General features: G+C 37.6%; 2 protein-coding genes and 1 pseudogene across 2 annotated transcripts; 1 reads left to right on the forward strand and 2 right to left on the reverse strand.

Annotated features, from left to right (window-relative positions):
- Positions 1-7121: 7121 nt before the first annotated feature.
- LOC123318848 (histone H1B-like) lies at positions 7122-7855 on the reverse strand. Its single transcript, XM_044905609.1, has one exon. It carries the CDS (start codon positions 7847-7849, stop codon positions 7184-7186), a length of 666 nt encoding a protein of 221 aa, XP_044761544.1. The 5' UTR covers positions 7850-7855; the 3' UTR covers positions 7122-7183.
- A 3946-nt stretch (positions 7856-11801) lies between these two features.
- Positions 11802-12331, reverse strand: LOC123318886 (histone H3). The gene has a single exon (XM_044905658.1). The coding sequence runs from the start codon at positions 12258-12260 to the stop codon at positions 11850-11852; it is 411 nt and encodes a 136-aa protein (XP_044761593.1). The 5' UTR covers positions 12261-12331; the 3' UTR covers positions 11802-11849.
- A 146-nt stretch (positions 12332-12477) lies between these two features.
- On the forward strand, positions 12478-12841 carry LOC123319030 (annotated as a pseudogene).
- Positions 12842-13349: the final 508 nt, after the last annotated feature.

The raw sequence follows: 13349 nt of genomic DNA on the forward strand, positions 1-13349 counted from the left end.
CGAAAATATGGTCTTTTTTTTTTTTTTTTTTTTTTTTTTTTTTTTTTTTTTTTGATGTAGCAGGGGGAAAATCTGCAAGACAGACGAACCACCCTCATCTCCTGAGGGGGAACAGTGTGGGGTTTCTCACTCTCCTGAGCTCGAGACCCACTAAAAACCCTACTGCTTCTTGAATTTTGGTTCCGGGCATTTGCCTATAAACCGTTCATCTCTTGATCGGTTTTCTTCTCGCACACTATCGTGCTGGGATTTATGTGTTTATCCTCTATTGGATTAACACTTTATTGAATTTTTCAATAAGTTTCTGTTGTTATTTTAATCTCTTTTTAATTGATCTCTTGGTCTCCTTCGGTAAATTCGCATTCTCCTTTTGTCTTCCTCTGGGTCGTAGTCCACTAGTCTCCTGAGTTCTTGATTCGGATGGTTTTTCGCTGTTTCGAATAATTTCTCTGCTTTTCTGTTCATGAATTCCGTTATGGTTTCCCATTTCAGGTCCTTATAAATCTGTCTATTCCTGACAAACCAAGGTGCATCTATTGCACATCGTAGCAGCTTGTTTTCAGTGGCCTGAATTCTTTTGATATGGCTCTTTGCCGCGAAACCCCAGGCAACTGATCCATAAGTCAGTTGAGGCCTAGCAACGGCTTTGATTATCTTCAATTTTGTCTCTTTCGACATGTGGCTTCTTCTTCCTATCAGAGGATAGAGTCTATTCATCGCTGCTTTCGTTTTGTCGATTGCTTGTTTGATATGACTTTTCCAAGTAAGTCCTTTGTCAAGCGTTATTCCTAAATATTTGGCTTCATTTTTCCAGTCGATTTCTTCGCCGTCAACATCCAGTTTCGTTGTGGGTCGCAGTCTTCTCTTCTGTAGTAATATTGCTTGGCTCTTTTGTCCATTGAGCTTGATTTTCCACTTTATGCACCAGTCATTTGTTTCGTCAATCGACTCTTGTAGAACTCGTTCTATTATTTCAGGGTTTCGGTGTCGAGTTGCTATGCCTGTGTCGTCAGCATATAACGTTAGCATGGTTCTTGGATTTTTCGGAATATCGTGGATGTATATGTTGTACAGAAGTGGCCCAAGTACTGATCCTTGGGGTACTCCAGCCTCTATATCTCTTGTTGAGGAGCATTCTCCTCCCACTTTCACGTAAAATCTTCTATTTTTGAGATAATTCCGTATCAACTTGCATATTTTGATCGAATATCCAGCACATCTCATCTTATATATTAATCCTTCATGCCATACTCTGTCGAATGCTCTGGCGACGTCTAGTAAAACAAGACCTGTAGCTTGTTTATTTTGGAATCCCTCTGTTATGTACTCTGTGAGCCTCAATAATTGTTGTTCTGTTGAATGCTCTCTTCTGAATCCGAACTGTTCTGGTGGAATTAGTTCCAGATTTTCGGTTTCCTCATTTAGCCTCGTGGCGATAATTCTTTCTACTACTTTTCCTAAAGCCGACAGTAGACTTATCGGTCTGTAGTTTTGTGGAAACTTCTTCTCTTTGAATGGTTTATTGAATACTATGACTTCTGCTGTTTTCCATTTTTCTGGGTAGTGTTCTGTCCTCATAATTCCATTCGCGATATTTGTTAGAGCGGCTATACCTTTTCTAGGTAATTTCTTTAACATAACATTCGTTATTTTATCGCTTCCGGGAGCTTTCCTCTTCTTCAAACTTCTTATTATTTCCCTGATTTCATTTGGCGATGTTGGCTTGTCTATTTCAGCAGTCGCTGGTAATTCATCCATTTCTTCATCATTTTCTTCAACCAGTTCTTCCAAATCTTCATTATCGTCGTCTATCCTGTAATTTATTCTCGATTCTCGTTCGATCGAGTCCGCCAATGCATCTGCCTTATCAGTATTGGTATAAGCCATTCCCCTTTCTCCGTGTAGGGGTGGAATTTTAGTCTTTTCTCCTCGTAGGCTTTTTTGCATTCTCCATGCAGAATGATCGATTGTATTCAGTTCTTGCACCCTTTTGTTCCATCTGCTTGTTCTTAGATCTTTCAGGGCATTTTTCAGAACTTGGCTATGTCGGTTGAGGTTCCTTCTATTCAGATCATTTTTGTTCATCCTATATATTCTTCTTAGTCTTCGATTTTCTTGTATAAGATCTTTTACTTCTTTAGGCGTATCGCCATGCGGATGACTTGGAGCTGGTCTCTTCACTCTTCTCGTGCTTTTTTCGTAAGCTTTCAATATAATCTCTTCCAGTTTATCAACCGCACATTCCAGATCGTCTGGAGTGTTTATTGTTGGAATTTCTGTTATTTCCGATTGTATTAAATGGCTGTATTTAGTCCAATTGGTATATTCTCTTATTTCCAACAGTTTTTCTCTTGGTTCTTCTCCAATTGTCAATTCCACGGGATTGTGGTTTGAGGTTCCATCTTCCAAAGTTTCAATCGAGAATTCTTGACTTATATTTTTCAATATCGCGATATCTATTACATCTGGTATTCCTCTTCCAAAAGCAAGATATGTCGGTAGCTCTGGTCCAATAACTATGGCATTTTGTTTTTCGGCGAAATCCTTGAGTTTTTTGCCATTTCTATTCTCTGTTATGCTATTCCATAATGGGGATTTACAGTTGAAATCTCCGATGGAGATTTTCGGGTTTGATCCTTCCAACATGTTGTTTATCTCTTCTTCCAATAGATTGTTTTGTGGTGGCTTATACGCCGAGGTTATTTCGACTCTTTGCCGATTTAATTCGGCAACAATCGTCACTTTTTCTGTTTTTCCTTGTGTTTCGTCGGATCTACTTTTAAAGTAGTGTTTCAGATCTGTTCTCACCAATATTGCTACTCCTCCTCCGGTGTTTGTAATTCTGTCACATCTATATGTTTCATAATTCATGAAATTCAGTCTTCTGTTCCGGTTTATTCTTGTTTCCTGTAGGGCTATAATATCAGGTTGTCTTTCTGATATTATTTGTTCTATCTCGGCTTTCCGAGTGTTGATCCCGTTTATGTTCCACGAGATTATCTTGAGGGATTTCTTCCTAATATCCGTAAGGTCCATTAATTCAGTTTACTGAATAATGCTTGGAGTTTTTTCTCCATTTCCCTCTCAATTTTCAACATTATCTTGTTGAAAATTTTTTCTGTGAAGATATCTAAATCATCGGCTGATTCAGATATCTTTTTCTTATCTTGTTGACTGTTCACAGCTTGTTTCATTGTAAGCTTTTTCTGTCCTTCTTTTTTCTGGACGGGTTTCGGAGTCTCCCTCTTCTTTTCCTGCTCTGTAGGTTGGGTCTTCGCTACTTCCTGAATTTTTTGTTCAGAAGTTGTTGTTTTTGTTACCTTCTTTTTCTGTTCAACTGATTTTCGGGAATTTTTCTTTCTGGTCACCAACTTGAACTCGCTACATCCTTTGTAGCTAGCTGGATGGCCCTCTTCTCCACATAAGACGCATGTGGCATTTCTCTCTTCACCTTTTCTGGTGAGTGTGCAGTCATTGCTGCTGTGGCTTCCTGAGCACTTTACGCATCTCCACGGGAAGGAGCATTTGTTTTGTGCATGCCCGTACCTTTGGCACCTAAAGCACTGGCTTGGACTTTCAGGCCTCTTTTTATGCTCAACCACAATACAGAGGTTGTAGAGTCGCTTCACTTCGAATATTTCCTTTTTCTGGGTTTTAACCAGGTAGAGAGGTATTTGTTTCTTTGTCTTGTTCGATGTCATTCTGGACACCTCAGCGTCTGTTATTCCCTGGAATATCAGGTCGTCCTTAATCAACGCAAGATCAGCGTCGATTGGTAAATGCCTAATAACGGCATATATCTTCTTCTCCTCCTCCATTTGGTAGGTAAAAAATTCTTTACCACGCTGCTCGAAGAATTTCGTGATTTTTCTAAAATCATCTACGGTTGACGCGATGATTTTTATACCGTCTTTAACTGTAGTTGCACGGTTGTAATTTATCCTTTTTGTGTAGAGAGCTTTAGATATCTCTACCCAATCTGAGGTGCCCATCATCGTGATGGGTGGAATTTTATCTTTTTTAGGCACTTCCATTGCCTTCTTGACAGTCTCCTCATCAGAAGAGGAGCTTTCTTTTCGCGCGCGTTTAGTTGGGGGCGCGTTTGGGGCCTTCGCGACTTGGGTTGTATCATTTTTCCTTGTTTCGGGTTGTGAAACAGTTCCTATTAGGGAATTATTCTTGGAACCCTGTACCGGCTTTGTGATTGCGGCGTACGTGGGAGGTTTCGTCATATTGTTGCGGGTCATTTCCTCCCTCAATAGGCGCATCTCACCGACCAACTGTGACACAGTTTCAGTCAGTTTGACTATTTGAGCTTTCAACTGCCCATTTTCTTCTCTGAGCTTTACAAGCTCCTCGTGTTCGCCTTCGCTGAACTCTTCAGCATCGGTCGCTTCCATGTAGGAGCCCTCATTATCTGAGGTTTCCGACATGGTTTTATAATCAAAAATCTCAAAATAATAAAATATTCAGAAATCTTCACTAAAATAGTCTAGTATAAAACTATGGTATAAAGTCGAATGTTTTATACGCTATGATAAAAATCAGAAAAGAGATACGAAAAATAAGCTCACCTGATGTTTTCTGCAGTACCAACGAGAAATTCTCTGGACACTTAGGATGAACACCAACTTTGAGAATTTTAACGAATTAAAATTCCGATAACAAATATAGAACCTACAAAAACTTCGCAGACGGAATCAAATATTCCGTAGCTTGGTTAGTGGGCACTTTCACCTCCGCTTTCTCTTTTACGGCACTGTGACACTTCGACTTTCTCGTCCGCTTTCTCTTTTATAGCACTAGGAGCACTGTAGCACGTCTTCTCCTGTCAAGTGAATGACTCGGAATGAAAAAATGGTCCTCTTACCGACACAAAATATGAGATAGGAAAATCTCACATTTTTGGCTCCGCCCATGAGTTATATACATTTTTTATATTTGATAATTTTTTATTCAGTACCTACCATTTGAAAATTCGAGTAACCTAAAATGTCCGTAAATATTAAAATTTTAATGAATCTTTTTTAAAATGATATTCAATTAACAGATTTCTGCAGAATACAGAGTATTTTCTGAGAATTCAGTAATAACAGTACCTAATATAAACTGGACCTGTACTTAATTACCCTCGTGCTTATAGGCACCCTTTTCACAAATGTTTCATTCTGTAACAGAGATGCCATAAATCTAAAATATACAACTTTGTCGGCATTCTCTATAAGTTACGTTTCTTTTTATGGGGCGGCTTCTTTCAGAGCTGTCAATCTTTGCTTCTTTCAAGCCCCCTGCCGAATATCTGGAATATTGTTGGGGTTTATTGATTCTTAACACATGATAATTGTTATTTTTCATATTCAGTTTCTTCATAACTAAACAAACAGAAATTATGAATAAGTTGAAATTTCCAAAATGACCTTCATAAATATCAAAATGCAATTAAAATTAGCTTAACCCAAATGTTTTGTCCTGTCATTTGTAAACATGCTTCGGAGTTGGTTTATAGTACCACGGTCTCTAGAAATTTTATGAATGCAAAAATCCGGAAACCACCCCAGTTCAATATTCCAACAATTTTGGCTTTTCCAAACTAGTTGGTTTATAAGTACCAAGGTTTCTTGAAATCTTATAAAAGCAAAAAGTTTCATTTTTGGTTTCATTTGTAAGTTGAGACTCAACGATTAGTGTATGTGTTACTTCACAGTAAAGGTGCTTGAAATTTTTTTACTTTTTTTCATAACTTCGCCAGTTCAATAGTTCCAGTAGAGTTGAGTCGATACGTGAAACAGGTACCTTGTACCGTGAACAATGCTATCAGGATATACCTTCGAGTGCGTGTTTCGATCTTTCTGCTAAGATGTCGAATAAGAGAAGCCCGATACGGCTTTATTTTTCTATCGTAGACCTTGAAAAAATAATGTGTTCCTGCGACATCTGTAAACAACAACTGTCTTACAAACATTCAGTGTCCAATTTAAAAAACATTTCAAGCGAAAACCTGCCTTTGTGGATATTTTTCCCAGAAATTCAAGCGATGAAAATAATCCTTCTACCAGTGCTTCGAAACGTCCATTACCCAGTGATGAGGATAATGAGAAAAATAAGGATACTTCCGAAGAACCTAGTTCTAAAATAACTAAATTGGACGGTGTTGTGATTGTAAATACCTAGTGATAATAATTAACCGAAAAAAAAAGTTCAAGATGAAATCGTCACTTTTCTACATGAAAAAATTACAGGACAAGAAGCAGTTAAGGGTTTTTAGTGGGTCTCGAGCTCAAGAGAGTGAGAATCCCCAGAGGGTGGTTCGTCTGACTTGCAGATTTTCCCCCTGCTACACAAAAAAAAAGAATTCCGTGCATTTGCCTATAAACCTTTCATCTTTTAGTCTGTTTTCTTCTCACACACTATATTGCTGGGATTTATGTGTTTATCCTCTATTGGATATCACTTTATTCGATTTTCAATAAGTTTCTGTTAGTATATTAAAATCTTTTTAATTGATCTCTTGGTCTCCTTCGGTAAATTCGCATTCTCCTTTTGTCTTCATTTGGGTCGTAGTTCACTAGTCTGCTGAGTTCTTGATTCGGATGGTTTTTCGCTGTTTCGAATAATTTCTCTGCTTTTTTGTTCATGAATTCCGTTATGGTTTCCCATTTTAGGTCCCTATAAATCTGTCTATTCATGACAAACCAAGGTGCATCTATTGCACATGGTAGCAGCTTGTTTTGATTTTAATGGTCAATTAGTCAAATAACGAGTTCAATTTCGAAAGAACTGAACTTAAACTCGTAATGAAACGTAGTTTTTCAATTGCGATGACTATGTTGAGTACCTCGGAAAAGATATTAAATTTCTGCCGTATATTAATTTTCATGATTTTTTGATCAAGATCGCTATCATTCGATAGCTAGAGTGAAATTCTGAATATTCTGCACCTGAAATTATTCGGCTAAATTCCTGACCGTCAAGTGATTTTCAGAATTCGGGACTTATGTGATAGCATTTTCAAAAATATTTACATTTTCCGAAAAAAATTACCTACCGTGTTCGATGGAAACATCTTTTCTGACATCGTTTCTCTAGCGAGTGAAAATCTATAAAAGTAATATTTGATAGAAAATTGTAGAGGCCCTGAAAAGGGCCGGTTTAAAATGTTTATCCTTCCAAAATTATATACGTTTTACTTTTTCTTTTTGGGAGACGTTACTTTCTTCGGAGCCGTTACTGATTTGACCGTTTTTGGTTTCGGTGCTTTGGGCTTCTTCGTCGGCGATTTGATTGCCTTCTTAGCTTTCGAGGGAGATTTCGTTAATTTTGGCTTCTTTTTTTCTGTAGCAATTGCCGCTCTCTTTTTCGACTTACTCACTGTAGTTGTAGACCTGGCAGGGGATTTGTTCTTCTTCTCGGCTGCCGTTGTAGATGACGCATTCTTATTTGCTCCATCGGCCGACTTGACCAATTTTTTCGTAACCTTCTTCGACGCGTTTGTTGTAGATCCGCCAGCGGCCAATTTGAAAGAACCAGACGCTCCTTTTCCTTTGGTCTGAATCAGGGAACCGGACTGTACAGCGGACTTCAGATATTTTCTTATGAACGGTGCAAGTTTTTCAGAATCGACCTTGTAATTCGAACCGATGTATTTCTTGATAGCTTGCAACGAGGACCCGCTCCTTTCTTTCAATCCTTTGATGGCACTGTTAACCATATCGGAAGTTGGAGGATGGCTGGGTTTGACATGTTTAGACTTTGCTGAGGTTTTTTTCTCGGCTTTTTTAAGCGTCTTACCAACAGCACTAGCAGGCGTAGTTGCCTGTCGCACTTCAGACTCGGAGGTTGATAATGACATTGTGTTAAGCACTTCGGGTTTGGATTACTTCCGATAGTGGGATCCATATTACCGAAGTTGACGGAAATTTGACGGGCGATTGGCTCGTAAATTATTGCTAAGGACTTGAAATTGCAAGTTTACTGCGTAATCTCACGGAATTTAAAGCTTTTTATTTGTACCAATTATTGGGTTCATCATTGCATCGTATTTCGGACGAATGCGATATGGGAAATAGGCCGATATATCATTTTTGACGGACCGAAATGATTCTTCCCAGACTTGCCAAAGTCGCTCTTGTCATGGTTCCTGGATATTCTTATCATTAGTTATTATTTCGAAATTTGATTCTCCTTGATCGAACAGCTCATGATGAATAGAACTTATTCTTTTATTCATTGACCATCAGAATCGACCATCAAAATCCGCATTTTTACTGGAAGTAGCGAAATTTTCTAATACTTTGTCGAATCGACCACTGAAAACTGAATTTCTATCATAGTATCGACTGAAATTCAACGTATGTGTCTCAATTCCAAAACTTCGTATAGTTTCAAGATTTGGCTCGAATTGATCTAACAGTTCCTCGGAAATTGATCTCATACTTTGTCTAATCGGCCACTGAATTTCTATCGAGAGTATTGAACTGAATTCGAAAACTATAAATATGAGATTCTAGGATTGAACGCCCACACTAAACCTCTCCGAAACCAGCCCTAAACAAAACTTCAGGAAATTTCAACAAAAGATGCCAAAGAAATCAAGGTTGGAAAGAAGATATAAAAGGTGGAAACCATCAAGAGAATTTCATTAAAGGTGAATATTGGCACAAGGAACAAATCAAAACAACTATTCTCTCAGCGACGTTTCGGAAATTTTATTTCCTTCATCAGGCTACAACAAAAGGTAATCATTACATTCAGATGGACTCAAAAAACAAAGAAAAGGTTGTGAAAAAAGTGGTCAAAAATATATAAACTAATATATGAATATATATTTATATATATTTAGACTGATTCAAAAAAATCGACTTTCTTTTTTTTCGGCAAACACACCCCTTATTATCTTCAGGGCATCGAAAAAAAACGTCTGTGAAGATATTAGCCAAAAATCTTATTATTTAGAGGTCGCTCTTCGAGGATTTCTATTTTCCCTACTAATAGCAGGGGAAAATAATTTATTTCTAGTTAAAAAATTCCAGTTCGCAAACCAATGGACGGATACCATTGAGCGATATATTTTTATGTAGGGAGTTTAGTGGTCTACAAAAACTGCCCCATAAAATTTTTGCATAAAACGGCTTTTCGAAAAGTTATTAGAGCTTGAAATTAAATTTTTGTCGAAGTAGCTGTTTTTACTCGGATATCGGGAAGCAGTTATTGGAATTTACTTTGAAAATCAGGAAATCGTTCTCGAAAGTTACAATTGATATGATTTTATTCAGATTTAAATCATTCATGACATCCCCAAATTGTCAACCTCAACAATTGTTAGGGTGTTTCATACTCTTCAGAATCAAATTATTTAGCATCTCTTTTTTCTCATTCACTTGGGTCAGAAAGAATGATTGGTTTTGTGCTTGTGATTAGTGTTTGATCTTAAACTCGGTACTTGTCTTCAGTTTCATCCATAATACAATTTTGTGTATTCATTATTTTTGCAAACCCAAAATGGCCGCATTTGCAAAATTCTCGCTATATGATTTCATTGGAGAAGACATTACGTAGTGAAAGTAACATATAGATGATAGGATCTTTCTGTTGTTAACGATTTAACGGAGCGAGTTATTGGTTTAATTGAAGAATGTAATAACTACTAAAAGAAGAATGAAGAATTAACAGTTACAGTTTCTTTTACAATTGATCAACGAACATCGTCATCGTTTTCCGGATTGCAACAAAAAAAAATTGAAATTATCTGTTTAGAACATATTATCTATTATAGATGTTGAATATACCAACACCAATATTATTTCCCACAACCGAATGAATGCTTTCTATATGCGACTTATTTCTAATATCATTAAACCTACCAATTCCACAAATATCGAGATATTTGTTGAAAAATTGTTGAAGTTCACTCTTTTGTGACAGCGGCCATTTTGGGTTTATAAAAATAATGAATACAAAAAATTGTATTATGACTGAAACTGAAGTACCGGGTTTAAGAACAACACTAATCTGAAAGAGAGCATAAAACCATTCATTCTTTCTGACCCAAATGAATGAGAAATAAGAGATGCTGAATAATTTGATTCTGAAGAGTATAAATTTCTAACTCTCTAACAATTGTTGAGGTTGACTATTTGAGGATGTCATAAATTATTTGAATCTACATAGAATCATATTAATTGTATCTTTCCAGAACTATTTTCTGATTTTCAAAGTAAATTCCAATAATTTCTCCCCGATATCCGAGTAAAAACAGCTACTTCGATAAAGATTTCATTTCAAGCTCTAATAACTTTTCGAAAAGCCGTTTTATGGAAAAATTGTATGGGACAGTTTTTGTAGAGCACCTGATTCCCTACATAAAAATATATCGCTCAACGAAATCCGTCCATTGTTTTGCGAACTGGAATTTTTTAACTAGAAACAAATTTTTTTCCCCTGCTATTAGTAGGGAAAATAGAAATCCTCGATGAGCGACCTCTAAATATTTTCGGATAATATTTTCAAAAACGTCATTTTTCAATGTCCTGATGATAATAAGGAGTGTGTTTCTCGAAAAAAAAGAATGTCGATTTTTTTGAATCAGTCTAAGACATATTTTATCTTTTGAATGTCAGCAATACATTTTTAGCTATCAAACAATATAGCATATGTACGAGTTTTAGCAAAGGTTAGTGCAACGGGGTACCATACAATTTGGAGTATGATACAAGAGCTTAGTGAAAAACCTCAGTAAAAAAACCCTGTCTCTCCGTGAGTAGTGTAGTGATGTCAAATATATGAATAAAATGTGAATAACCGAATGACTGAAAAGGAGGAATCAAAATTTTTTTTTGATAAATTATGTAAAAGCGAAACATCGAATAAAAACTGACATACATTCATTCGTCCTAAAAATATCATCTCTTCAATAGATCTTACAAGATTTTGTTCTCTACATAGCAGAGCATTATTTTCATAGTGCTGTAAAATGAAAGTAGAAGTGAAAGTGCCCACTAGCACAGCTGCTACGGAATTTTTGATTCCGTCTGTGAAGTTTGTGTAGATTCTATACGCGTATGTATTATCGGAATTTTAATTCGTTAAAATTTTCGAAGTTGCTGTTCATCTGCCAGTCCAGTCCAGGTCTAGTGAAATAGGCCAAGAGGTGAAACTACATTGTTTAAGTCTGATCAACTGGGTGAGATAAATACATTAAATGTGAGCTGACCAATAGTTATGATGCGAGTAGGAGCAGTGAATGAATCGTACAAGTTAAAATGAGAAAAGAATAGTATTATTAATATACATGATATTTATCATTGAGCAACATTTACAGAGACGAACTGCTTACAAGTGAGCACGATTAGAACGTCCATCGGAAAAACAGAAGATACAATTGATGAATTATGAGAAGTGCAAAACGAGAGTACTGCGATAACCACTAAACGTTGGTTTCAAGAGGTGCAGAAGGCTGAGAGCCAACATGTATATCGAGTAAGATGAATGAACGTGAGAATGTATCATGAGAGCACAAATTTATAGTGAGTAGATTGTCAGGAATAGACAGATTTATAGGGACCTAAAATGGGAAACCATTTCAACACGAATTGATCAAACAGTTGGTGGTTTTATAATTTGCCGAATCGGCAAACTACAATTCGGAAAATTTTCAAGAATTCGTCTGATGAAGGATTCTGATGTGACTACGCAACATTAAGAAATCTTACCAAAAATTCCCTTTTCCGTTCAGTGTCAGTTTCGTACCGAACTGTATAACCGTGGCGATCGAAGTATCGTACGAGTAAAAAAGTCATCTAGAATTTTGTGGTTCTGAAAAGAACCGATATGCAAGATTCCCGAATCGAAATTTAGGCACGTTCACCCCTGATACGTCTAGCAAGTTGAATGTCCTTCGGCATGATAGTTACTCTTTTGGCGTGGATCGCACACAAGTTTGTATCCTCGAAGAGTCCAACCAAATAAGCTTCGCTAGCTTCTTGAAGTGCCATTACGGCGGAACTTTGAAATCTGAGATCAGTTTTGAAATCCTGAGCGATCTCACGTACCAACCTCTGGAAAGGCAACTTACGGATCAACAACTCGGTACTCTTCTGATAACGTCGTATTTCACGTAAAGCAACGGTACCCGGACGGTAACGGTGAGGTTTCTTCACACCGCCTGTGGCTGGAGCACTTTTACGTGCAGCCTTGGTGGCTAATTGTTTTCGCGGAGCCTTACCCCCGGTCGACTTTCTAGCAGTCTGCTTAGTACGAGCCATAATGAATGTTAGTGAATTCCTCTACACGAACAGGTCCGCGACGCAATCTGAACAATTCTATCCGTCCCCACCACCGTCGGCCCATATTTATAGACTACGTTGCCGTTCCAATGCGTATCTGAAAATCTATTGGATGCTACGGAATTACTGTGGTGGGGCGGCTGTAGTTTATAAATACTGGTCAGAGACTACGTTGCTCTTATTCTGTTTTCGCTTACGTATCGACTTTCTACTTCGACCCTTTCTAACGTTCTACAGACATGACCGGACGAGGTAAAGGTGGTAAAGGTTTGGGCAAAGGTGGAGCCAAGCGTCATAGGAAAGTACTCCGAGATAATATCCAAGGTATCACCAAACCCGCTATCAGGAGATTGGCTAGGCGTGGAGGTGTCAAGCGTATTTCTGGTCTCATTTACGAAGAAACTCGTGGAGTGTTGAAGGTGTTCCTGGAAAATGTAATCAGGGACGCTGTCACATACCGAACATGCAAAGAGAAAAACTGTTACCGCCATGGACGTTGTATATGCCCTCAAACGTCAAGGACGTACATTGTACGGTTTCGGCGGTTGAATGAGTCATTATTCAGGTTGAAGTATAAACGGTCCTTCTCAGGACCACAACCATTTAATGTTTGTTTTATCCAATATCAATGTCGATTGCTAATAAATACTTCGTACTAAATTCTTGAGGATATGTACGTATTATTTCACTATGATCACTAAGCCCGGATATGAAGAGAATCCTTCTTGGATTCTGTGGCCAAACCCTCCGTCCATCCTCAAGATGAAATTTTTTTAAGTAGTTCCGATCTGAGACTCGAGGACTTGAAACCTCGGTGACCGCCGAGGTAATCCTTTCCTGAGAAAAGGTGTTTGCCGGACGATTCCAAAGTGTGCTTGGACTCGCTCATTCATGTTCGGTGATAATAACCTCTATAGAAGATCTACAAATCCACAAAGTTCGTGTGCTGAATGATATTTAATACAAATAATATAGTGCAGAAAACCCTCATTTTTTTGGTTAATTGAATTATTTGGCGTGTGTCCAGCGCCTTCTTTAATGGTCCTTCGTGGCCGAATTAAAAATTCT

Source organism: Coccinella septempunctata, chromosome 1, assembly GCF_907165205.1.
Source record: "Coccinella septempunctata chromosome 1, icCocSept1.1, whole genome shotgun sequence".
NCBI classification, from domain to species: Eukaryota; Metazoa; Arthropoda; class Insecta; order Coleoptera; family Coccinellidae; genus Coccinella; species Coccinella septempunctata.

Bases quoted from the DNA above. Each gene is read 5' to 3' on its own strand.
- LOC123318848 (XM_044905609.1), bottom strand. From the start codon at position 7,849: ATGTCATTATCAACCTCCGAGTCTGAAGTGCGACAGGCAACTACGCCT.
- LOC123318886 (XM_044905658.1), bottom strand. From the start codon at position 12,260: ATGGCTCGTACTAAGCAGACTGCTAGAAAGTCGACCGGGGGTAAGGCT.